Source organism: Parasteatoda tepidariorum, chromosome 4 (assembly GCF_043381705.1).
Source record: "Parasteatoda tepidariorum isolate YZ-2023 chromosome 4, CAS_Ptep_4.0, whole genome shotgun sequence".
In the NCBI taxonomy this organism is placed as follows: domain Eukaryota; kingdom Metazoa; phylum Arthropoda; class Arachnida; order Araneae; family Theridiidae; genus Parasteatoda; species Parasteatoda tepidariorum.
In genome coordinates, this window is record NC_092207.1 from 95129130 (window position 1) to 95155754 (window position 26625).

The window sequence follows — 26625 nt, forward strand, 5'->3', positions numbered from 1 at the left end:
AACAAGGGATTTTCAAAATAGTAAAAAATTTTGCAAGATATAATAATATACAGTGTGCAAAGAAAATGGACACCCTGAATAAATTGATCTAATGATTGGATTTTCACGTATTAGGACTTGATCTTAATAGTCTGACAGCCTAATGTTAAATATGCTTATTAATTTGCAACGATATTTTAATTTATGAAATCAGTCACAAAAACATTCTTTTTCCTTGAGTAAACATAGATTTTTAGCAATGGATTTGAATTCTTGATCCTTAAAATATAAGGGTAACTGTAATTAGGAAAATACTATCCAAATTTTTTTTTTTTAGACAAGGGAGCTGTCATAAGTGTGGAACCCTTCACAACAATTTTACTTCTTGCGCATTTTGTCACATCTAGAAACCATTATAAGCAATTCTAAAAACATTTTGTACACCATTATAAAACTGATTTATACAAAGATGTAAAAAATATTTATTATTTTATAATAGTGGAAATTTTTTTAATTCTTACGCATACTACTTTTTAAAATTGGATGTGATTTTAAAGCCTCTTTTGTTTTCGGACATTTAAAGCTACCATCTTGCTAATGTTTTGAATGCTTGGCAATAGATCTTGCTTCAACACAACCAGATATTCTAACCAATATTAATTTGACCTAAATCATGGGTCAGAAAACAAGTCATTGTTTAAATAATATTTTTTCAAAGGGAAAATTTTTAATAAAAACAAATATTTTACTATTGTAAATAATTAAAAAACAAATATATTTTATTTAGATGACACCAGGTGAACTAAAATTTGCACTTGAAGTGGAAACAGTGTTAAATAGTATACCACAGCCAGAGTATCGTCAATTGATGGTGGAAGCTTTGATGATTTTGACGCTATTAGTTGAACATGATGCAGTCAAAACTCTTGGAGGAATAATAAATGTTGAGCATTTAGTGCATAAAGCAAATCAAATATTTTTAGAAGATCAAGTAAGTTCACACCAAATTTGCAATATCACTTTATTATTGTGGTGTTTGTCAGGTTTATTGATTGTAACAGAGTTTCCCTAATTATCTAAAGCTTAACCATACAACACTTCAGTTATCTAATACACGATAAAAGAAATCCGCAAACCTTTAATCGTTATTACAGTCGATACTATTGTTGCATTTATAACCTTTGTGCTATTACATGAAATTCAATTCAATCCAATTATTGCTTTCAGAAAGAATCTGAAATCTGGTTGCTGGAAAATTACAAATAAACAGAAGACAAAAATTAACCAAATTTTGTATTGTTGTTTGTGATAGAAAAATGAAACAAAAGCATTTTTTTAAGTCACTAATTATTCTGAGTAATTTTATATATTTAAAGGTTTACCATTTATCCAATGATTTCAATTTTCTGACAAACTAACCCTGATCCTGTTGGTATTGGATAATAAAAATAATTTTTAAATAAAAATAATTTTTTTAAAAATGAATGAATTTTTAAATAAAAATAATTTTTTTAAAAATTTTAATAAAAATAATTTTTTTAAAAATGAATGCTTAAATGGAATTATAAAATTTATTCATTATATTTTATCGTTCACTTAAATCTTTTTAAACAAAGGTAATTAATGTAAAATTTATAATGCTTCAAAAAATAAACTGTATAAATCAATATTAATTACATTATTTTAATTGGAAAACACTCTGATAAATTATATTTATCATTTCTTTAATTTCTCTTATATAATCTTATGATTAATCTATTTTTTAATTAAGTATTTTCAATGTTTACAATACTTTTGAACTAGAAATTAAACCATGTTTGTAAATTCCAAAAATAAACTTATATATATGGAGAAGCTCTAAAAATTTTAACACCAGTGATATTTGTATGTTTATAAACTAAACTCAGTGGCGCGACAGCCCTAGAGGGCCAAGGTCTACTGTGCCCATCTCAGTTTTCTTGACCTTGGGCTCTGGGGTGCAGGAGCGGATGCTCCAGTCAGGTGGTCAGCCGAACGCGGAACCCCCAGTGTTTAGTTCCCAAGCATGCTTGGTACTCATTTATCGACCCACTGAAGGGATGAAAGGCTGAGTCAACCTTGCCCAGCCCGAGGATCGAACCAGGGACCTGTGGCACAACAGCGCGAAGAGCTACCTCTTAGCCACCGGGTTGTTTATAATTGATTCCAAATTAGGAGCATTAAGAATACTCAATACAAAATTTAGCAGAGAAAAGTAAAATAATTTGAATAATAATATTAAAAAGGAATAATTGTTTTTTCTTATTCTATTCTTCTAATTCAATATTTTTTCCTACAAAACATATGCAGCAGCAGTCAATAAAAGAGAAACATAAGTCAATTTCAGAATAAATTGACTCTTGCTCAAATTAAAATTAGGGAGATTTTTCATATTAAAATTAGGATAATTCAGATGGGTAAAAATATTTAAATATGGGGGATATTGTAAAAACTTTTTTTTTAATTAATATCAGTAGATGCCATTAAAATAAGTATGGTGCTTTATTATAATAAAAAAAAATTAGTTATAAATGTATAGTTTACAAAAACATTTATAAGATGATTATTAATATTGATTATAGTGGATTGATAAAGCGTTGGAAATAAGAGAGTAAACACCTAAAAAATATATTATAGGTAATTAGTAAAAGACTTCATGTTAATTTAAGTATTGAATCGGTAATTGGTGGCAATAATCATAAAGATTGGAAAATGTTACAATAACTATGCTAAGGAACTTAGTAAAATAATATAAACAATTAGATGATAATACCCAAATTTAAAGATGAGATCCAATGTTTCTTAAATCAAATAATTTAAATAGAGTGTCAGTAATTTTGAAAACAAAAATAAAATGAGTATAGCCACTACACATTTTAGTATACAGTCTATTAGTTCACCACTTTGACTATTCTGAGATAATTGAGTTGGTTAAGAGATTGATTTTTTTTTTTAAAAATAATAAATCAAATTTACATAAGATTTGTTACTGTGTTAGCCAATATTTCATAAATGTTAACCCCTCAATCCATACTCTTTTAAATGTTGATTATATATAAAGGAACAAGAGTCCAGAAAATTTTTTGAACCATAAAATAAGTGAGATAAATTAGAAACCTTGTAAAATCGGTGAATGGTCCTCCATGTACAAAATCTGCGATTTTAGGATAGAATTATACCTTACTTTATTATATCAAATGAATAAAAGGGGTTGAAATTTTTGAAACATAAAAACTGTTATCATGTATTGTCTTATGTAGAAAAACTTAATTAGTGAATGATACCCAATTGTAAGGATTGCGTTATTGATCTATCAATTCCAGCAAACTGAACAATGGGCATAGGGGTTGATGAGCTACCTGCAAAAAAATTAGTAGAAAAGGAAAACAATTTTTTTTTTTTGAGGAAGAAAAAATGGCAGTTTTTAGTTTGACCTTTAATTAGCCAAAACTCAGAAGATTTTTGGTTTCATTCCAGAGGATAGATACAAGCAAAAATGAATTTTTCCAACAATTAAAAAACTAATAAATACCTCAAATCTAAAGGTTACAATAACAAAATACCCTAAAAGAAAAAGTGAGAATTTTAACCATGCAGTTTTTGATGACATCATTGAATACGTTGGGACTTGACCTTCAACCTCTGCAATTTACGACAGCGCAATTCTGCTACTTTTTTAAGCAGGGTTTCACGTGATTTGCTTTCAAACATTTTATTTTGTTACTAGCTTGTAAAATTGAAGAGTTTTAATCCTTTTTTCCAATTACAGTTTTTAAGGACTGTATAATACCAATATACAAACTATTTATTATACAATGTATATTTCTGTGCTTTAGAAACAAATTAATGGAGATGCGACCATATGCTGTGCTACAACTACGCCAGATAATCCGTGCGGTGGTGCTGCAGGTATTTGTCAACATTTTTATGACAGTGCTCCTAGTGGATGTTATGGTACAATGACATACTTAATTAGATCTGTTGCCACTACAATGGACTGTTTGCCAAAACAAGAGTTAGACTGTACCATAAGTTAAGATCTCAACATTTACAAAACCCTCCTTTTGACTCTCTAACTTAAAATATTTGCATAATAAATTGGGCAATAGTAATATAAATCCATTTCTTTTTATAATTAGATCTGATAGAAAATAGTGAACATTATTTTTACTTTATAAATGACATCTTTCTTTTTTTGTTATTTATGAGGTGATACTATATTTAGCTTCTGATAAAGATATTTGTTTTCTGTTTCAAAGACACTTATTTTACTAAAAATAGCTATATTTTTATTGAATAAAGTAACTGGAGAAAATTTTAGCAACAAAATATTATGGATTCGCATAATTTCTTTACATTTAAGATTTTAAGTTGGATCCTGCTTTGTTAATCTAATAGAAGTTAGATTTTTTTATTTGCTAAATGTAATAAAATGCATATTTATTATTTTTGTTACACATTTGTTAAAGATTAATCTATGGAGTTTGTTAGATATTTTTGTTGTTAAATGTTTAAAAACAGTTGTCAGTTTTTTTTAAAAATTATAATTATTGATAAGTCAAGAAAAGTGCCAGATTGTTATTGTTCATCTTTTTTAAAATATTTATTTTACAACATAGAAATGCATTGTAATTTATTAAGTTCTTTGTCAGGGCTATGAATAGTTTTAGAAATTTCTTAAGCGACCCGTCCATCTCAAAATTTCAGTTAAATTCTCGATTGACTGGCTTTAAATATTAAAAATAAATAGTAATTAATATTTTAATCGAAGCATTCCACATTAATAAATAGCATGTATATATGTAAATTTCTTTGAAAAAATTTATTTTTATTCAATTAAAATTGTATAAACATATCAATAGCTATTTGCTGATTAACATTTGCTTTAATATTGTGTCCACTTTTTCACATGTCTTAAAAACCTATTGTTTAAGGATAGTTTTGGAATGTTTCAACTAATGAAAGCTTAATAAGTTTAATTTTTTTTTTTTAATGAAGATCATTTGAAAAAGATTGTTATCATGTGTATATTGGTCACTGTTATTTAAATATGGTTGTTATTAAATCATTATTTTTTCCATCAGTATTACAATGCTTCACAAGTGACTGATGACATTGCCTGTATGTATAATAAAGAAAAATCTATATGTCAATGACCTTTTTTTATTAAATGATTGGATTAATTTATTTAGAAAACAATGTATCACAAATTTTATTTAGGTACCTTACAAATTTTACACACATACTTGATCTCACCATAAGAGAATTTTTCTTCCCAATCGATGATGCTATGAAGGAAGCTGTGCAGTTTATTTCGAACTGCATGGCACTCTGATTTGTATACGACTTGATGTATAGCATCACTAAGCTTCAACAAAATATCAAAAGGATTTGGATAAAGGCAACACTAAAAAAAGATAATTATTAGTTTAAATGTAAAAATTGTATTGATAAAAAATACCAGATTTCTTTTAAAATAAAGATTTTGAAAAGTGAATTGAAATTAAACGAGAGAAAAAAAATTTCAGTGAAGAAGAGTTTCTTAATTTTTTACCAATCTGATGATGATTACTATAAAACTATATACAAGATGGGTAAAAACTGTGGGATAATGAATTCAATGTATATTAAAATATAATTTTGAAATAAAAACATATGCAGAGATGATTGTGCTCCGGAAAATAATCCGGATTTCCAGAGTTTTTGCTAATTGTGATCCGGAAATCATTGATTACATTTTATGTATAAAAATTTTTGTATATTTTATTTAGAAATATTGGAACTAGAATTTATACTTGGCATATTTTTCATTTGTAAATATTTTTTCTGGTAGAATAATAAATGTGATTAAAGATAAAAGTAAACTTATACATAAGTATTGATTTAAATTATGCTGCATAATCATTTATTTAGATTATAAAGACATTAATTTTTTGAACCTCGTCATTAATGATTTTACTCAAGAAATTTTCAAGATTTTTGAGTTGGGCTTACAATCACCCATGCATATGTAAGACCAATATTCAGCAAACAATTGGCATCAACTTAACCATCTGAGTGGTAATTTCAAACTTTCGGATGCAGGCTTTCCTGCATCAAAAAAGCCTGTTTCTCCAGATTACTTATTAAAAACTGTTAATTTTTCTTTTCATTCTGTTACTGTAACTCAATAACCTTAATCATTGTGGATCAAAGGTCAAAGTGAAATTATTATTCCAAAGGGATACTGAGATTATCTGATGTAGGCATATGATATGCAATATAGTATTATAATAAAATTATATATTTCAGCATTTCTAGAAGAGGTAAAACTCTAGCAATTTTAGTTACATTACAAATTTAGTATTTCAGTTACTTTTGTCACAATAATTCTTATTTTTTTTCATCAAAAACTTATTACAATTATTATCAAAAACTTATTGAAATTAACTGTAATATTCCTAATTTTCTTCCCATAAAATTCATAATTTTCCTTTTATTTCTAACAAGGTTATTGCGATGAGCAGTAAAAAAAAAAAATTAATAATGTATCCGTTATTAATGGGACACGATTAGTTTGTTAGTGAAAGGTGATTAAAGAAATTAGTTGTATTACCTCCTGAACATGATGCATTTATTTCTCATTTTGTTTCTTTTAAACTAAAAGATTTGAGCTTAGATTTTTAAGCATATAATTATTCATGCTTATTTTGCTTGCAATAAATATATTTTATGCAACTTTTTAAAAACTGAGAACATAGTCAAATATGAAAAATCAGAACACCAATTTTAAAATAAATACATAGTAGCTTTCAAAATATTATTTTGAAAGCATTACATAATAGAAATATAAAAAAATAATTATTAAAAAAAACTCACCATAGCATTTTCTTCAAGAACTACTAGTGCATCTGAAATCATTTTATGTTCTTGCTTCAGAGTTTCTGTTCTTTTCTTTTGGGATCCATCTTTAGTATTCCTGATATTTTCAGAAGATGCATGGCTATTATCTGCACAATTTCCATCAACAGTTGTGTCCAATGTTTTACTACAATCTTCGTTACAATTAATGACACGTGTGTCCTTTTCTCCTTCTATAACATCATTCTGTTGTGAATTATTTGTTTCATTGGATTTAATATCATTGGAATTACTATCAGACGACACAACGGAACTTACATCATCAGGGCCATCAATAAGAGTTTCTTTTTCAGAGCACTCTTCATTAGCCGTGTTATTTTGCAAAATTGTTTCTGTATCACTGATAGAAGATATCTCTGTTGGGAGATTTTGATCAACCTTTTTAGTTTGATCAGAAATTTCATTTGCACAACTGCTATCACTAGTAAGAGAGACCTCCGTTGAGGGTTGCTGCTGCTTTTTCTTTCTCTTTTTAGAGTTCTTGTTGGATTTTCCTTTATTTTTTGAGAATTCTTTAGACATTTCACTTAGTACTGTTGCGGACATGATATTATTCAAATAATTTAAACGTTCTTTAAGATAGTAAAGTAAAGCGAATTCATCTTTACAAACAGTTTGTGATATTAATGATATAACACCGCAAAACGAATCTATTTTTGTTAAGCATAGTTCATGTTGCCTCTCTTCATTTTCTTGATCAAACATTGGTTTCGAGGGACCAGACTCCGAACTCGTTTTTATTGCACAGTCGGATGATTTTGTACTATCGTTCGGCATATCTTTTATCTTAGAACTGTTTTTTGTGGAATAGTTGCTGGTTTCGTTAACTAGATTCAGAGAAAAATTCTTTTCTTCACTATCTATGCAAACTTCAGAAATACATTCACTGCTTTCTGCTATATAGCTGGATTTTTTGTTATTTTCTATTATAGATTGTGCTTTTAAATCTGCCTCTTCTATAACTGATTGAATTAACTCTTGCAACTGAAGATCATTCACATCTATAAGATCATTTTTAATTATATTGTCTTCTACATTTTCTTGAACATCTTCACAAAGTAAATCATCTTTCTGGCTTTGAGTCATATTTTCAGGCTCGTTTAAGTCTTTTGAAGAGGCATTGTCCTCGTTAGTGTCATGGACGTTTTCAGTATTATTTTCACAAATATGAGACACTTGACATTCCGCAGAACTGAAATTATTTTGAATATCCAGTGATAAAGATGCATTTGGTTCAGTAGCATGACTAGCATTTTCAATAATAGGAGCGTCACCTGGTGTGAGACGATCATCATTATCTTTGGCATCATTTTTCTTATCCTTAATTGGTGTTTCACTATAATCTGTATCACTAGATGTATTTTTAGCATTTTCTTTTGCAATTAAATTAATGGGAAGTTCTAGATCAACTTTTTTATTGAGATCACTCGTTAATTCTGAATTTTTAATTTCACTTACCCCGCTGTGTTCGACATGACTATCATTAACAGATTTTGTCACATTTGCAATAGTTGCATAATTTTCACCAGTTTCATTTAAAGCATTCATAATGCAATCCAACAGAAGTTCTTTCTTTTTAACAATGTTCTTCAGAAGTTCATCAGTAAGATTAGCAACAAAATACAGCAATAAAAGTTCATCAGTTGCCTTTGATAGTAAAAGCTGTTTCATTTTTAAAGCAGTCATAGATATATTATTTTGCAGATCTTCCTTGGTAAATAAGGATTCCTGTGCTGCAAATTTAAAACTTTGAATCTTCTCTGCTATTGACTGACAGACAAGGAAATAGCTTTTAAAGTTATCTGTATTCAGACTCATAGAGGACTGTAACTCACAGTAGAAACCTTTGTCTTCTGTGATCCAATAGATATCTGCAATACAAAAATAAATCACAATTAGTGGCAGTTAAAAATTAGTGGTATGATAAGTAAATTATGATCATTGATCAAAGCATTTTTCATGAAAAAAAGTTTTTTTTTTTAATAGCCTACATCTTTTCTGTTAAAAAATAGAAATAAGCTTATATTTTATGTTTTTTTTTTTATAATTAGGTAGAAGCAATTTTGCATTAAAAGAGTTCATGGTTTACAGTTAAAATGGATAAGGTTTGGTAATGTAAAATAGTATGATCAACTTTGAAATTCCACATTGAAACTTGTAGAAATCTTTATTGATGTATGAATTGCATATTTTCCCAATAACTAAATTAGTATTGAGTTTGTTTTGTTTATTATTCTGTTTGTGATATACTTTTAAAATTTTGTCTGAGCTCACATAGTTAGTATTTCAGAATTTAAAATACTAATCAACATTTTTTCCGAATGTATAATTTCCGTCATAATACAGTGAAACCTCAAGCGTCCATACAATTTCATAAGATTTGTAAAAAGAAAAAAATGAACAAAATAGTTGCTTTTTGTAGCCTAAAGCATGAAAATAGTTACCGAAAACTATGGTAACCCTTAGTTGCCTAAATAAGAACAAAAATTCATCAAAATTATGACTAAAATTTTATTAAATGATTTAATAATTATATACCATGATCCATTTAGTCAAGTTGGTGGCAAATGTGATAATTTTATATAAATGTTAGTGTTCTAGCGTAATTTTTATATCAAAAAAATTTGTATATTTGCAGAAAATTTCCTTTTTATCAATTATTGGTTTAGCAAATCAATTTATACATATAAATATTGTGAAACGTGGCTACTCAAATTCGAGATTCAAGCATCATAATATCGTAAATTGTTTTTTTTAAAAATCATGCAGAATTTCATAGCAATAACCCTTGAAAAGGCGATGGAGAAACAAAATAGACTTACAATGGAATATGTTCAAATTGAGCGCATTAAAAAGTTATGACTCAAATTTTCAATTCCAAATTTTAAAATTTTTGTTTATTTTTCAAAGAAAAAATTTTCAGTGTGTGTTCAGATGCTCCCATGGACCGCAACCCAATTTATGCTTAAAAACATCGCTAGGAATACTGAAAAGTCTCCCAATAGTCTCCTTTTCCTGAAAATGGTTGCTTTTTTTAGCCTTTTCAGAAAAATATTCGCCTGTGGCAACCCTGTATATGCGAGGCAAAATGCAGAAATTTTCATAATATTAAAAAATTGAATTTAAAGGCTGTGGAAATATAACTGCTGAAAAAATTATCAATAATACTAGGTGGATTTACGATGAAATTGTGATTCAAGTTTGGCTCCCCGTGGCAGAATCATGGGAACACTGTTGCAGAATTCTTACAGAAAGAATTTTCTTTTGAAATGCTATTGGTGTAAATTTTAATGAGATTTCTTATTTTAAAATAAAAAATAAAGATGCCTAACACTTCACTAATGAAGAGCATTAAAATAAAAGCATAAAAAAATATAAAATACAATAATTATAGAAAATTGAGACTTGAAATTTATGACATATCTTACTTAAGGGAAAGAAAAGCAAACATAATATTCTAGGTAAAGAAGATATGTTATGGGAGGTTTGAAAAATGTTTAGTAAATCATGCTCGACAGAATCTTTGTTCATCTGTGACTGAAGAATGTATTCTGTGAGAAAAATAGATACTGGAATGTGAGCCTAAAATAAATAAAAAATACTGATTAAAACAAAAAACAAGTGAATAAATAACACCATACAAATTTTTTTAGGTGCTGCGAGGAAAAAACATTTCAAGTAGCATTTTCCCCCAATTGATTTTAATAAAAATGAAAAATAACAGAACAGAATACAGGCAGAATTTCCACTATTCAAAATTTACTGAGCATTGATATTATACAGTACTTATACTAAAACTGAACTTACTTGCAGACTAATAGTCGTAATGTGATTTGACAGAATTGGCACCAATGAAGTAAATATATAATACTTTAGTAAAGAGACTATCAAAAAATTATAAAGACAAAAATATCTCCATAATCCATAAAAAAATTTAAGTTCCAAATGTGGCACTGTAAGCTGAAAACATTTTCAAAATTAAACAAATAGATACCTGCTAGTCTTCTATTTTTTAAAGGCATTTAAGCTTTCAGATATTCCTCAGTAAACTTATAGTAGTTAAATATTAAATCCATGATAAGACTACAATCTTATCCTGTATTTTTATTTGAATACAAAACATATGATTATGAAACATATATTATTATAAGATATTAAACTTTATGTTATTTAATGTTTTTAAAAAATAAAGTTTAAAACTTACATTGAATGTTAAAACACAAACATTTTATCCAGTCTTATACAGGGATGTGATTGACAAAAACACAAAAAAGAAGTTCATAACTGTAGCATTAAACGTGCAAAAGAAAAAATTATATGAATTCAATAGCCAATCTTAGAATGATTACATTATTATCTATTCAAATAAATATAAATAAATGGTAATTATGTTCTTAAATAAAATCTTGATTAAAAAATTTTTTTTTTAATAATTTAGATGACTTTGAGTAATTATGCATAAGCACGATTTTATGTATCACATCATTTTAAAAAACATTTCTTTAATGGTCAAAGGACCTTTATGGACTTTCTCATCAGTTCTTTGTTTTTTCGATGGTCTTTTATTAACGTGACTGATCAGTAGACTGCGTTTTGCAGACTTTTGATCATCAGTGTTGATAGGACAAGAAAGTTCATTTCTCACACAATTTTTAGAGGCCTTAGATTAAGAATCGCGATGTTGGATTTCAAAATCGCGTGAATAAGAATCGCGATGCTTGATTTTAAAATCGCGTGAAAAAGAATCGCGATGCCGGATTTTAAAATCGCGTGAATAAGGCGATATCGGATTTTAAAATCGCGATGTTGGATTTTAAGATTGCGTGAATAAGAATCGCGATGTTCGATTTTAAAATAGGGTGAATAAGAATCGCGATGTTGGATTTTAAGAGTGCGTGAATAAGAATCGCGATGTTCGATTTTAAAATAGGGTGAATAAGAATCGCGATGTTGGATTTTAAGAGTGCGTGAATAAGAATCGCGATGTTCGATTTTAAAATAGGGTGAATAAGAATCGCGATGTTGGATTTTAAAATCGCTTGAATAAGAATCGCGATGTTTGATTTTAAAATCGCGTGAATAAGAATCGCGATGTTCAATTTTAAAATAGCGTGAATAAGAATCACGATATTGAATTTTAAAATCACGTGAATAAGAATCACGATATTGGATTTTAAAAGCACGAAAATACAAATCGCGGTATTGAATTTTTAAATCGCGTAAATAAGAATCACGATGCATAATTTTTAGAGTCCGTGAATACTTATCGCAACGAGTAATGTTTAAACCGCGTATAAATACGAAAATCGATGTTTGATATTACAACCGCGTGATAACGAATCGCAATATTGAAATTTAAAAATATATATGAATACGAATCGCGACATTGGATTTTAAACTAGCGGGAATATGAATCGCGATATTGGGTTTTAAAAACGTTTAAATACAAATCGCGATATTGGGTTTTAAAAACGCTTAAATACAAATCGCGACATTGAATTTTTAAATTGCGTGAATGGGAATTGCGAGTAATGATTTTTAAATCGTGTAAAAACGAATCTCAACAAGTAACTTTTAAATCAGTTAAATTCGAAAATCGATGATTTACATAAAAATCGTCTAAATAAGAATCGCAATTTTAGCAGATTCTGGCCCAGTTCCTAATATTTAAAATTCTGTAAATCAGCCAATCAAAAGAAATCAAATATCAGCATCCGAAACGAAACTGCTTAGGACTTTTTCTACCCATTCTACAGAAATTCTACTCATTTTCTTCTGAAGATCATTTTCTCAGGAGGCTACTGCAGGGGGAGGGGGGGAGTTCGTCGCAAATCCGCGTTCGTTCGACTCCCCAAAAGTTCTTGGAACATGGTCGGAAATTTTAAAAAGTCTTTCATCCCTGAAAAGATAAGAGAGTAATGGAGTAGGAGACGGCATTGTTTTACCAAGGTCAACCACTTTTACCCCAGCCAGCAGATTGACACGCGAAGAAAGGTTTATTGGGGGCTTCAATACTTTCGCTCTGCGGAAGAAAAAAATTTTAAACAAAATATCATTTACTGCATAAAAATTTTTTTTTCGCGGAAATTTATGAAAAAAGAGGGGAAGATATGGAAAAATCTGAAAAAAGAGGAAATCAGCGGATCCGCGGAAGAATCACATCCCTGCTTATAAAACAAAAATTAAAAATATATATACAATAAATTCCAATAAACAAGCTGCAATAAGTTAATTTATTACAATGTGTGACTTCAAGGCAAATTCGGCATATTCAATAATATCAAGTTTGCTTACAGAATTTCACAAGCGTTATTCAAAAACAACAAAATTGTTATAAACTAATATATTTTCTAAAATTACTAAGAAAAAAATTTATCGCAATTTTTTAAAATTAAAATTCCTTATTTTTAGTATATTTTTCAAGACGCAAATTTTAAATCATGCAATCACTTAGATATTCGCAGCTTCAATAGTAAAACTATATAGCCTAGTCACTCTTTCTTTCAGCAATTATTGCATTATCTGATATTTATACATTTCATATGGTACTTTTTAAAAAAAAATTTCTACAGATTTAAATTCATTGTTGTTTCTGGTATGGAGTAACAAAGAGCAACAAACTTTTTCCACAAAACTATGGAAGTGAATATTATAGATATTTTCACATCTGCACTACATGGTCCAAAGTAAAAAAAAACACTAGACTTCATGATTTGAACTTGTAAACCATAGTTGAGATGAGACAATGGTGTTCCTTTTATCTATTTTTTTTTTTGAAGTTCTAATTACAAGTAAAAAACATTTTGATATTTTTTTTAATTATAAAAATCGGTCTAATGATCACTAAAAAAATTTGTTAAGATTCTTGGAATTATATTTGTTCTAAAACATAAAATTCAAAAAAAGTAGTTTAAAAAATTTCAATTTCATTCATATTCAAAAATGTATCAATAATTGATTTTCTAAATTAAAGAAATTTTAGAGATAAATTACTCTTAATTTTAGATCTTAATAACTCCAAATAGGCGCAAGTATGAAATTTTTTTGTTTAGAAGTGAACCCTGTTTGGAAAATTTTACCTTTAATGCAAAAAGGGACACCAATGCCTGATGCTGTGTTTCCTAACCAAAAATTATTAAAATGCTAAATATATTTTTTACTTATTTTGACCTAAATGAAAAAAGTAAGAAAAATATGCTTCATGAAAATTCTGCATCAAAGGGGTAACTGAACTTCATTAACCAACTTTGGTATTACTTCAATCATTTAATAACACTGCTATGCAATCAATAAATAATCTTGATTTTTTTAAATTCAAATAACTATCTAAATCATTAAAAATATGGTAGAATTCTTTTCACACTTTATTTTAACTAAAAAATGCTTCTAGTAGCATTTGTGCATACATTTCTGCCTTTTATTACCCTCACCAACTACCATAAGCTAAATACTGTGCTGGCTTAAACTTTAAAAACAACATATAGTTTGTCTAAAGTAAGAAAGTAAGTAAAGTTGTTGTAAAGTAAAGTCTCCCAGCCATTCGTCTAGACCCGTGGCGGTGACTATGGTAATGAGATATAGCAATTTATAGTAAGAGTTTGGGGACACCGTTTAGGACAGGTTTTGGCTCAGGTCTGAGAGAGAAAAGTAATTTTTTTTTACCGGTCCCGAGCCTTGTTAACCCTAAAGTGAAGGGAAGATATCCTCCTTGAAATGCGCTATTCTTGTTCCTAATTTGTAGCAGGGGGAGTTCTTACCATAGACAAACTATAAGCTACCAAGTATTCTTCTTTATTTTGTCTTTAACCTACATGTTTCAGAAAACTTTCATACATGTAAACATAGAGTGTTGAAGTAGACCTAAGTTTCACAATAATTAATTATAATTTCAAAAAAGAAGGCTCTTGAATTGGTTGTTGCCTTAAATAGGTAAATGGCTTAAATAACTCCAAATAATTCTAATTTAAAAAAAAAAATGAATTTAAATAAATATGTGAAAATAATCTGAAAAAGGTACAATATATAAGTTCAATAAAAAATAATACTAAAAAATAAATCAAATAAATAATTACTTCTGAAGATACTTCTAAACTCTTTCTTCTCTCCTCTAGGATTCGCAAAGCATTTAATATATCTGCAAGTGGAGATTTTTCTCCAGACAAAATGTTTCTTGATAGCAAAATAGTATGTAAAACATTAATAAATGGTTGATTTACACCTTTGTCTGAGGCACCACTCCAAATTTTGACTTGAGGGCCAATCTTTTGGCTGTTGAATATACTTTGTAAGACCAATCCTAGAAAAAAAAAATATAATTAGAGTAGCTCTAAGCACTTGGGGAAAAAATTTCGATTATTCCAGATTGATTTTATTGAATTTTAGATTTTAGTAAATGGCGGCATAACTTTCATCATTAATTTTTCAATCATGTCTATTCTTATGGATAAAATATACTACAGAACACTTAGGCGTGCTATTAAAGTTGAAAATAAACATCACTTTGTTCAAAAAAATTACAAAACTATTTTTTTTAAATATTTGGCTTTTAAGCACCTTATACTCAAATTAACTCATTTCTGCAGATTTCTTGAATTTTTTAATTAAATTCCCTGACATTTCCTGATTGATAAGGCAAAATTCTTTGATTTTTTCTCACTATTCCTTAATTTCTTGCTCTATGACGAACCTGCTAAATTAAACAGAGTGTTTCCCAACAGAATGCTTTGTCTAAACACAAGTAAAGTAATATTTTGAAGAAACTAATTCCATTCATTATTGTACAAATAAATAAAGGTCATACAAAACAGTAATAAAAATTTCAAAATGTATATCATGACTTTTCTAAGAAGTCAAAATTTTACTAAACTGTAAGAATTTTAAAATATTTTGATTAATAGTAACCTTTTAGTAATAATGTTACTTTTTAAAACTGAACACGCCTAACACCTAAATAAAACTATTACAATGAATTAAGTAGATTCATTGTATGCAGAATAATTCATATTTAGCATGCATAATTACTATGAACAGGGTATCAACAATTTAAATCAGTATTTCAAATAGTGATTAAAGCCGGTCGATTATTAAAAAAAATTACATTGTTATAAATCAATAAATTATTATTATTATTTTTAAATAGTATGTGAAAGTAGAGTAATATTATAATAAAAACTTTATAAACTAAAAACAATAGAAAAAAACTAACTATATATATATATATGTAATACAAAAATTAAATACTTTTGTATCAATAAAAGAATCAAAACTCTTTCGGTTTCATAAAATGTCTTTGTTAAAGAGAAAGCGTAGAGCAATTCTATTTTGGGATTTCAAGGCTGAAAACATACCATTGAATAATAATTAGATTTATATTTCAAAGGAGGAGTTATTTTTAGAATCTTGTCCCTNAAACACAGGACAAGGCAGGATGTAATGATCAATTGAAATAAAAATGAAAAAATTCCATCTAAAAATTGAAAATGAAATGAAATAATTCATTAAGTACAAAATGTATTGTGAATGAAGGGGAAAAAACAGCAAAACATAGTGGAATCAGAAACATCATTCATAAAAAAAGATGGAATTAGAATTTCTCCAATTAAAAAGTATTGTGTCTTGTATAGAAATTAAAGGAACTAAATTAATCGACGATAAAAAAAATTTGTTCTTAATAAAGTATTGTCTGAAATTATAAAACAATAATTTGTCAAATAAATCAAAGGCAATGAAAATTGGATGCAAATATGGTATATATATATATATATATATATATATTACTTATAATTTTGAACTTCCTACTGAAAGTGAAAGAATTATTAATTACAAAATAATATAAACCTAAACAAGTAAAAATTAAATTTCCTAAAATGATCTATTTTATATCAATTTAACATAGAAAAAAAAATTTCCTTTACATTATTATTATAAAAAAAAATATTGTATTTGCAATAATAAGGTAGTTAAGAAATAGTAAATTAAAAATTGTAAAAATATAAATTATTAACAAATGAAAAACTGATAATTATAAAATATGAAACTACAAAGCTGATTATAACATATTTCACAGCTAGTTTCTTTCTTAATGATTTCTAATACAATTAATAAAGCATTTAACTATATTAAAAAATCAGATCAATTAAAAAAAATGAGTAACAAACCATCTCTATTTCTCAAATGACGAACTTGATCATGAAGCAGCTCATGGACACACACAAGTGCTTCATAAATCTAAGAAAGAAATAAAAAGTATAATAAATCACACTACTAAATAAGCAAATATAATATCAAAGTAGTTCAGCTAACAATATTATAATAAAGCAGAATTGTATTATGAATTTTAAATCTGTAACGATATACAATACTAAGTTAAAAAAAACGGCTACATGTTACATTGAAAAAATAATTAGATCTAAGATTTTAACTGAAAGTTCTTACTTTGAAACAAACACAAAATATAAAGGTATAACTGGTATGTTTTCCTATCATTTCTTTTTGTATGGCATATAATAAATATTAGATGGATGCAATAGCGGAATTTTAATTGTATTGTTCGGCAATGTTACCCCAGGGTCTCTCCTTTAAACAGTCATCTCAAAATGTAAAAGATTATACTGGCAATATCAACAAGAAGGATGCTAACATTCTTCTTCTCATAACTCAACCAGTTCAGATGATTTAAAAAATGATATAAAGGGAAAAAAATTCAAATTAATGAAAGATTCTTGAACTTTAAACAGGGCCGCCAGCTATATTGGGCTAACTAAATTTATTAGTTCTAATTGCTGGAAAAACGTAGAGAAAAAAAAAGGAACAACTGAACATACTTAAATAATGCTATAGTAAATGAAATAATTTATAGCCGAAATATCATGCTTGAATATCCCATAGATTACGCTTTGAGTGGTCACCATTTTTTAAAAGATGAAAATGAGAAACAAAATTCACGGTATCTACCCAGTTCAGGAAGAAAAAATCAAAATTCCTCAAATTTTGCCTGTTATTTTAGGTAATTTTTAAATTCCCTGTATTTTTGAGGTTTTCCTTATTCTGTGGAGTGGTAATCCTGTTCAAGGATGAGACTTGAAATTTCTAGAGAGAGGAAACTTTGAAGCATATCATAGCAGAGATTAAAAACTTAATATTTTTTAGAAATAATGGTGACTTAATTTGATAAACAAAGGAAAAACATTGTTCAATTTTCCAAAAAAAAGAGAAGGAATACACAATACCATTTCAAACCATTTCCATGGAAACTATAAGGTTGATTCTCCCTTGATGTGAGTCATATTACGTACCTACACAATCTCTTGATATTTACAATAGAATAGAGATTATTAAAACTCAAAGATTTAGTTTTCATATTGGCTAAGACTTTTCAATTTCAACCATTATCTATAAAGAATATATAAATATGAAATATTTGACCCTTTGCCCCTGCACCTACTTGGTGACTTTAGAAGGTAAAACAGTCCATTTTAACTTATAGTTTAATAGTTTGATGTTAGATTTTTAGAAATAACAGAAAAATCATCAGCAATTAGAAAGCAATGTTAAATAAAAGAAACTAAAGTAAATAAAAAATTAAACTAGGCCATATTACTTGAAGGAATGGTTCTTTTTCAGCAAAAGCTTCAAAAGCTTTATAATTATACTTCACAAGGCAAGTTTCCAAGAATAAAAATAAATATTCAGTAGCTTGCACATTTAGTTCAAATTGTTGACAAATATAAACAGCTGCTCTAATTGCCTGAGGATCCAAAGTAGTTGCTAACAGTTTAGCAGCTTTTAAAGGTTCATTTAAAGCAAGTTCACTAAAAGAAAAAAAGAAAAACACATTGAGGCAAAAAAATAAATAAATTTTCCCTATGTTTCATAACATTTTTATTTTATACACTATGATGCAAATAAAGGCTGTACAAAGTTTAGTACAAAAAAAAAAGTGGAGCACCTTAATAACTTAAGACCAAAATGATTAGATCATAACATAGTAAGATGCATTTTTATGGTTTGAAAGCCTAACTTTAAATACTATGTCAATTAACTTGTGCAGACACAAATATGTACTTTCTCTGAAAAATCATATTTTTTTTCTTTCTTGATCCTCGAAATATAAAGGCTAGAGCCAAATCTAGAAAATATAGTCAAAATAATTTATATCAAAAGAGTGATTGAAAATTTCTCCCCTCAATTTTACTACTTGCATTTATTATAACTTTAAACCTAATGAAATAAATCTAAAATCTTTGCAAATAATCTTAAAACTCATTTAAACAAAGGTAACTCATGCAAAATATAATTTTTACAATAATCGACCCATATGATATTTTTTATGATAAAGTTATAACTATCTAAAGATCAAAAGTTATAAAAGTTTTTTTAAGGTGTTATATCTCTCTATTTTGCGCTCGGTACATTTGCAGTTATGCATTATTCTCTAATTACTGTTTATGTTGTAGAAATAATAGTTTATATAAAGATTACAAATTTATAATACATAGCTCACTTAAAAATTAAAACTTCATCCAGAATTAGATATAAGAATTTTCAATTTTAATGTTAGTTTATTTAAAATAAGAAGCAGAGTTTGTTAATTTTAGATATCAAATTTCTACATAACGTATATATTTGTTTTGCTTATTTTGTAGATCTTTTAAAATTTGTTTGATGAAAGAGCCAAGCACTATTATTTGAATGCTTTGATGTTAATAAATTTCTCCTTGACTTTATTAAGACGCTTGTTTTACTTATTTCTACTCATTATTAAAAATACAAAAAAGTATTGAAATGAAGTAAAAAATAATTAATTGAATTACATTTAAACAGTACTCGTGCACTAGATTGAAAAATTCTGATTTAAATCAAAGCATGAAATTTTAGATCTTATTATAAATATCTAGTTTTTAAATTATATTTTTCTTTGAAATATTTCTTGAGACTTTGAAACATTTCTTTTTTTATCAATATAAAAGAAATGTTTTGGAAAAAAAAGAAGAAATTAACAATTCAAATTTCAAAAGAAAATAATGAATAGGATAACTATTTAAAAAGATACATCACTGATATATAGAGGAAAAATTTGAGATAAATTTTGAGATATCAGATAAAACATTAATTGCATGTGAAATTTTTTCCATTAAATTGGAATGTTTAAGTATTTAAAAAATGTAATAAACTCCTACTTTCTTTGGAAAGTTATTAACTTTATTATCCATTTCAATTCAAGAAATTTTTACTATTTGATGGGGTTAAATTTAAGATACATTCAAAACTTTTGTTTTTATATCTTAACCCTCATAAAAAATTAATGCTTACTCATGGAATTAAGAAAAAAATTAATATAAATCCATATGAACTTTAATACACAGCTGGAAAAATAAATTGAATGAAATGAAAAATAAATTTAAAAAAATCAATAATAAAACAATACACAAAAGACAAACCTATACGTTCATACACTGTAAAAAAATTTTAAAAATTTTAAATTTTTCAGAGGAAAAACACTAAAACAAGGTACCTATACAATTTCAGTAAAAAAATTTCCTGACATTTTCAAGTATATCGGAAAAATTTCAATTGAAATCCAGACGTATTTTATCTATACCATACAATTTCCGTCAGAAAACTTTGATATTTTTTATTTGAAAAAGCAAACTTTAATTATTGAGAGCATAAAAATATTGAATGTGTGGAAGTTTCACTAAAATATGAAAGTTTTACAATAAATATCTGTAACGGATTTCAGAATTAAACTCTAATCTCAGTTACTGATTATTGTTATTGACAATTCTAAGACTGGTTATTTTCCAGACATGATGCAGGAATTTTCCAGGCTTTTGTGAAAATCTAACTTTCCCTGCTCTTCAGAGTCAAAATAAAATTCCCTGACAATTCCTGGTTTTTCCTGTTTTCCCTGACGCAAAAATTCCAAAATTTTACAGACATCTTAAAAAAAAAAAAAAATTATGCCGTAAAATACCAATAAAATGCACCTGACTCCAGAAAGTGCCACCCTGTAGTTTAACACAAATATTGATTGTCAATCAGTACCAAAAAAAAAAAAAAAAAAAAGCGATCCCTTCCCCACAGCACAATATAAAAGTTCTTATTTTTATAATTCCTTAATACATTTGTTTCTAAAAATTCTTTATGAATTTGTTTCCTTGTTTATCCTGAGGTTTAGGGTAGAAGATAAATGTTATACTGCAAATGAGCAATAAGTTGGGGAAATGGAAGAGGATTAATTAATCACAGTAACTGAATTGAAGATAGCCAACAAAAGTGCAGGTGTTTGTAAAGTTAGGTGAGAAGAGAGGAGGAAGCAATCCTGCACACATGTGGTCAACATTTTCTTCCTCCTGCATGTAGATCAAGATAGTGTTGAATGGTATGTGCACTGGCTGGCAAGAAAGGGGAATATTTTAAGTTGGGACGGGAGATAGGCGAGTTGAACGTGAAAATTGAGTAAAAGGATGAGTTCATCACGCTTAGAAGGGTCCTAATGAAGGAAGAAAAATGTGAATAGAAAGGGGGACGAATTGAATGAAAGAGATATAGAGTAAAAGGGAGGTATCATTTCTTAGTATCGTATGTTAGAATTGCCCAAAAATACCAGACAATGTTAATGTTATCCGCTCTATCAACGAATAGATGATGGCTGGCGTTATGGAAAGTTAGCTAACGAAAATGACGTTTGGAGGTTAATTATCTGGGATTGGGCCTGAATCTATAAAACAAAGTTTCTCTGAAAAATGAAAAAGTTTGGACACAGATATAGTTTTAATTCCAGCAGGATGCATAAGCCTTCTGTAGCAAGCAGATGTTTTGTAGATGGCACTCTTTAAAACTGCATTATGAATAGAATGGGCGCTCTGCATTCAGAATAAACTAAAGAATTGTTTATTCTTGTCGGGAATTTAAAAAGGCCAACTCTAAAAGACATGATTGGTTTTGTGTCGTCCGCTTAGGAGCAGTCTTCAAAGAGATTATCTAAAATTCATTTAAGCGTTTTGGTGCAATAGGTGGAAGCAAAGATGGGCTTTTTCATTCTTGATTAGAAGAAGTTAATATCGGATCCATAGACAATAATAGTACTGATGAACTAAATGAAGAGAGCACTGTCCTTATTTTGGAGGGTGAATTGGATATTTCTTTCGATGGATTTCCAGATTCTGATTAATGTAAATAAAAAAATTATCTTTCTTTATGAAATACTGTCCATATTTATTTTTGAATCTTTATTCCCTCCCCCTTATTTCCATGTGCCACAATCCAACCAAGATTTAAAAATAAAGGATTACTGTAGAAGTTAAGCTAGACTTACTAATTAAAATTATCTTTCCTTTTACTTGTTTTCTCTTACTATAATTATTTTTACTTTATTTCATTTCTTGTGCTTCATATTTAATTATGCCCAATCAAATACAGTAAGTTGATTTTTTTTAAAACGACATGTTGAATTTTCTTCAGAACTTTTAATCCCCCTCTACATCGTGGCAATTTTTGTTAAAATTAGGGAAGGTGCTTTATCAGTATTTTACGGTAGAACTGCTACAGAAACATTGGATTCCTACTCCATTTGATTTTTAAAAAAAACTATTAATTAAAACCACTTTAAAATTAGGTATATTCTTCTTAATTTGAATTTATAATATAATTTAATGCTACGTAAAAGAAGAAAAAAAATATTAACGTCTTGTTAAATTTCTTTTTCTTCAAATTTACATTCTAATCTTTTAAGATAAAAAGAGCAGTTGATGATGTGTATCCCTGATAGATAGCTTTTACATTTCTTGTCAAATATGCCTGCAGCAATGCATCAGCAAAAAATAATACACACAGAACTTTTAATTTTTATCAGAACTAACATATTTTTACACTAGAAAAAAATATATAAATTTTTTTTTATAATAAATAAAATATCGGAATTTTATTGAAAAACCAGAGAAGGGTATAACACTCCTTCACAAAACCCCTCTACTACAACCCTGATTTAACTCACACAGCAGATAATTTTTTTACCATTGTATCACAGCAGCTGAGCACTTAGCTGTTTCATATTTCTTTCTTAATAAGATGAGAAGTTTTGGAATGATTGGATCATTTTCTGGCAAACGAGCTTTAGCTAAAGTAATTGCATCCCTGTAGGTAGAAAAAAGAGGATATTATCATTTTAAATAGTTCAAAGGAAAAAAATAAATAAATAAAAACTATCAAAAATACTCACAAAATATTTCCTCTATTAGCTAAGATATCTACAGCAGCATGAATATTTCCACATATGAGGTAATACTGAGCAGCTTTGAAATAACTTTGTGTATCTATAAGTTGAATAGCAAACTTTTCACAAATTTCAAGCCAAAAGCTATGTGAAACTGCAATATAAAAATACGAAATTAGGATAATCTATATTTTATAGCATTTTAAAAACATTTATTACATACATTTGAAAATAAACATTTAAAAGTGCATTTTTAAATAAAAAAATTGAATTCATTTTTAAATAAAAAATATTTATTTAAAAAAATAATGATGAAGTTTAAAATTGCTAAAAAATTTATCAGTATACCTCCCTCAAATAAAAGACGTGATTATTTCTGGGGCCGAATATCATGCAAAATTTATCAAAATAACTAGACAACATAAAGAAAAAATCCTACTAAAATGAAAGAAGGAAATTAAAAATTAAAGATAAATAATTATCAATAACTAATTAAATCAAAAGTGGACTTTCCAGTAAAACAGACAGTTAAGAAAACAACATTTTCCTGAAAAAATAAAATAACAAGGTAGTGTATTTAAGGAATGGAGACTTATTTTTACAAAAGGGGCGCATTCATAGGGATCAAAACTCAGACGGGAAGGACTCCCTTTTTAAAAACGCTTAGAAAGAACACCGCATAAAATGCCACAGGCTATCTGATTGAATATTTGAGGATTTATTTTAATGTGGTTTTGTTTAAACATAATAAATTTTCTTTAATTAAAATATTTAATTCAAATTTATATTAACCTATAAAAGACATATATTTTTTGAACTTTCATTCTGTAAGCTTCTCTTCGGTTAAAATTAATACCCCCCCCCAATATTCATATATGATATATTAATTATTGCAAAAAAAAATAAAAAGTTTTTTTTAAAAAAAGTAGCAGTTTTTTGTTTTAAATAAATTTAAATAATTAAAAGTATTTAATTTTCTGAAATATGTTATTAAGTTAACTGATAAAAATATTTAGTGCTTAGAACACTAATGCTTATACAAAAATTATATTTGCCGCTAACATGACTAAATATGCGAACGGCCCTTCATTAATCTACCTGCTGTGAAAGTGGCCCTTCACTCAAAAAGGTTGTGCACCCCTAGTCTTGAGGAACAAGCAATGATTTCTGGATATGCATTTTCAAATATGAAAAATACTGCCTCCATTCTGATCAAAATGAAGAGCAGCATTCAATCAAAAATATTCTTAACAAAAAGCGAAAATGGACTGGATTTATAAGTTGATAGTGACAGGTGTCTAAGCAGGTGGCAAATACAGATATCTTAAATGTACTCAATTTTGTAACGTAAAATAAAGAAGAAATGTCACTTATAAGTACTACTATCTATTGGCAATTAGCATATTTTTATTTAAATTCCATATCATACATTAAACTATATAATTTTCCCTATAACAATGTTTAATTTAATTCAATATAATATTTAATCCAATATAATACTTAATTCGATAAACTTAAGTACAATATTTATTAAGTTTTACCTTAACCCATGTAGAAAGTATAACAACTTACTTAAACAATGTTTATCTAATTCAAGTAACTAAATAAATAGCATATTAATGTATTTTTTCCCATAAAAAGAACTCATTAAGTTTCTAATATTTAATATTTATCATTTCTAATCTTGTTATGGCTTAAATCAAACATAAATAACTTTTTTATGCCTGAGCTTCAACTTTGTCAATAGCGGTATTGTAATACTTTTTTTAATACATTTTCCTGCGTGAGATCGACCAGGCTGGGTTCGTGAGTGACGCTGGATGGCGGGTAATTGAAGCTACAGTCATTCATAGATTGACACTTGTCTAGAGCTTCTAGAATGTTCTTTGCCGAGTATTTAAGCGGGGATTTCAAAGCAAGTTTTTCTCTTCTCTAATTACTTCGATGGATTTATCGACATTCACAAGTTTGAAAGCTGTCGGAATGATAATGTTGCTCACAAATAATTATTACTAAACTGCCAATATTCCAAAATTATTTTTATCAATTGTTCTTAGCTTCAATATTTTTGAGATTAATAAATTTGAATTTATTTAAAAACTTAGTCATTATTATAAAAATACGACACTTCAGTTATATTTATTCCACTCACTCTGCATTTTCCCGCCTGAAGGGAAACACAATCAACCTCCACTTAGCTAATGATAAACTTTTTAAAATTCTGATATATATTGCATCATTCAAGGCTCATTTTTGCTAAATTTCCTAAGTGCAAGAGCTGTGTTAGCGCCAATTCTGTTGTTCTAATTTTCCGATGTTTTTTAAGATTTTTCTCACATCGTTCACCAAATTCGGATATTTTTAATGTTATTAGAAAACATGAATTTTAGTTTTGAGTATTAGTTATTTTTTAATAATTTATACAAAAACCACTTTTTATCATGCTAAATATACTAATTCCATGTTGTTTTGCAATTTATTCGAAAATCACTTTTTTGCACGCTTGATTCTATATTAATTCTATGTTGTTTTATAATTGTTTCCTCTGAATTCGATATTTTAAATATGTCATTACAACATGCATCGGGTAGCACTTTTTGACACAATCTATTTGCAACGTTTCTATAGTAAATTCACAGTTGTTTATTAACTTTTTCAGACCATTTCCTGATCTTATTTTCAACTCTGATATTTTAATATGTTATTATGATAGAAGAATTTCATAATTCAAAAATTATTTTCAGGAGGCCCCCCTCCTGAAAATAATAAAACATGTTAATCAAAATCAAGAGGGGGAAAGAATTAAAATTGCTTGGTGTTTTGATTATTACTAGAGTTTTTGAGCAGCTTGGTGCAATTTCGGAATGGAAAAAAAAAAAAAAGGTATTTCGGAACAGAAATTACATATATATATTTCGCAATTTGCACAGCTGTTCCAAAAATATTTCAGGTAAATGTCTGTTTGATGTCTATGTAAAACGACTTTTTTATAAAATATATTTTCTTGCGCTATTTGTTATAAATGTGTTGTAATTTATTTACCAATTTCCCACCTATCACTAGAATGTATATTAAAATTCAGCTACCAGTGTAGGAACAATCAAGTAATTTTAAAAACGAGGGTAGAGCTAACAAGAGAGGATAAAGTAAATAAATAACAACAACAATAAAGAGCAATTTTTCACATACCTGCAGGTGCTAAAGAAACAAGAGAAACATTTAACTTTTTCTTTTCTGCAGCATCTTGCAACATTTGCTTAATATTCCCAGAAAACACAGCAACATCACAGGCAGCTGCTAATTTATCATTTGATAAAAACTTTTCACCTTGAATAAAAAATACAAAGCAAATCTGAAACTTAAAAGTATCTTTCAGTCACTCTTTCCTTCGCTAAAGGAAATTTTGTAATTTTTAATAAAATTAGATATTGTTTGTTTGCATTTTAATATTTCAGCAATCAACATTTTAATTTTAATAACTTATACTTTAATAATTGTATCTTTTCTATAAT

At 27.6% G+C, this 26625-nt stretch overlaps 2 protein-coding genes across 5 annotated transcripts in view; one reads left to right on the plus strand and one right to left on the minus strand.

Moving 5' to 3' along the window:
* Positions 1-5150, plus strand: part of LOC107441434 (probable phosphorylase b kinase regulatory subunit alpha) — a 36398-nt gene extending 31248 nt beyond the window's left edge. For all 4 annotated transcript variants that reach the window (XM_016054693.3, XM_071180213.1, XM_043049001.2 and 1 more), the window contains 2 exons: positions 767-970; positions 3834-5150. In XM_016054693.3, the coding sequence (XP_015910179.1) occupies positions 767-970; positions 3834-4034 (405 nt within the window). In that variant the 3' untranslated portion in view covers positions 4035-5150. The remainder of the gene's footprint in view (positions 1-766; positions 971-3833) is intronic.
* Positions 5147-26625, minus strand: part of LOC107441433 (gem-associated protein 5) — a 50713-nt gene continuing 29234 nt past the window's right edge. The window contains exons 18-26 of the mRNA XM_043048993.2: positions 26303-26440; positions 23120-23267; positions 22915-23034; positions 18497-18707; positions 17055-17124; positions 14970-15193; positions 10326-10479; positions 6856-8768; positions 5147-5404 (exon numbers count right to left, since the gene is read on the minus strand). Of these exons, the coding sequence (XP_042904927.1) occupies positions 5210-5404; positions 6856-8768; positions 10326-10479; positions 14970-15193; positions 17055-17124; positions 18497-18707; positions 22915-23034; positions 23120-23267; positions 26303-26440 (3173 nt within the window). The 3' untranslated portion in view covers positions 5147-5209. The remainder of the gene's footprint in view (positions 5405-6855; positions 8769-10325; positions 10480-14969; positions 15194-17054; positions 17125-18496; positions 18708-22914; positions 23035-23119; positions 23268-26302; positions 26441-26625) is intronic.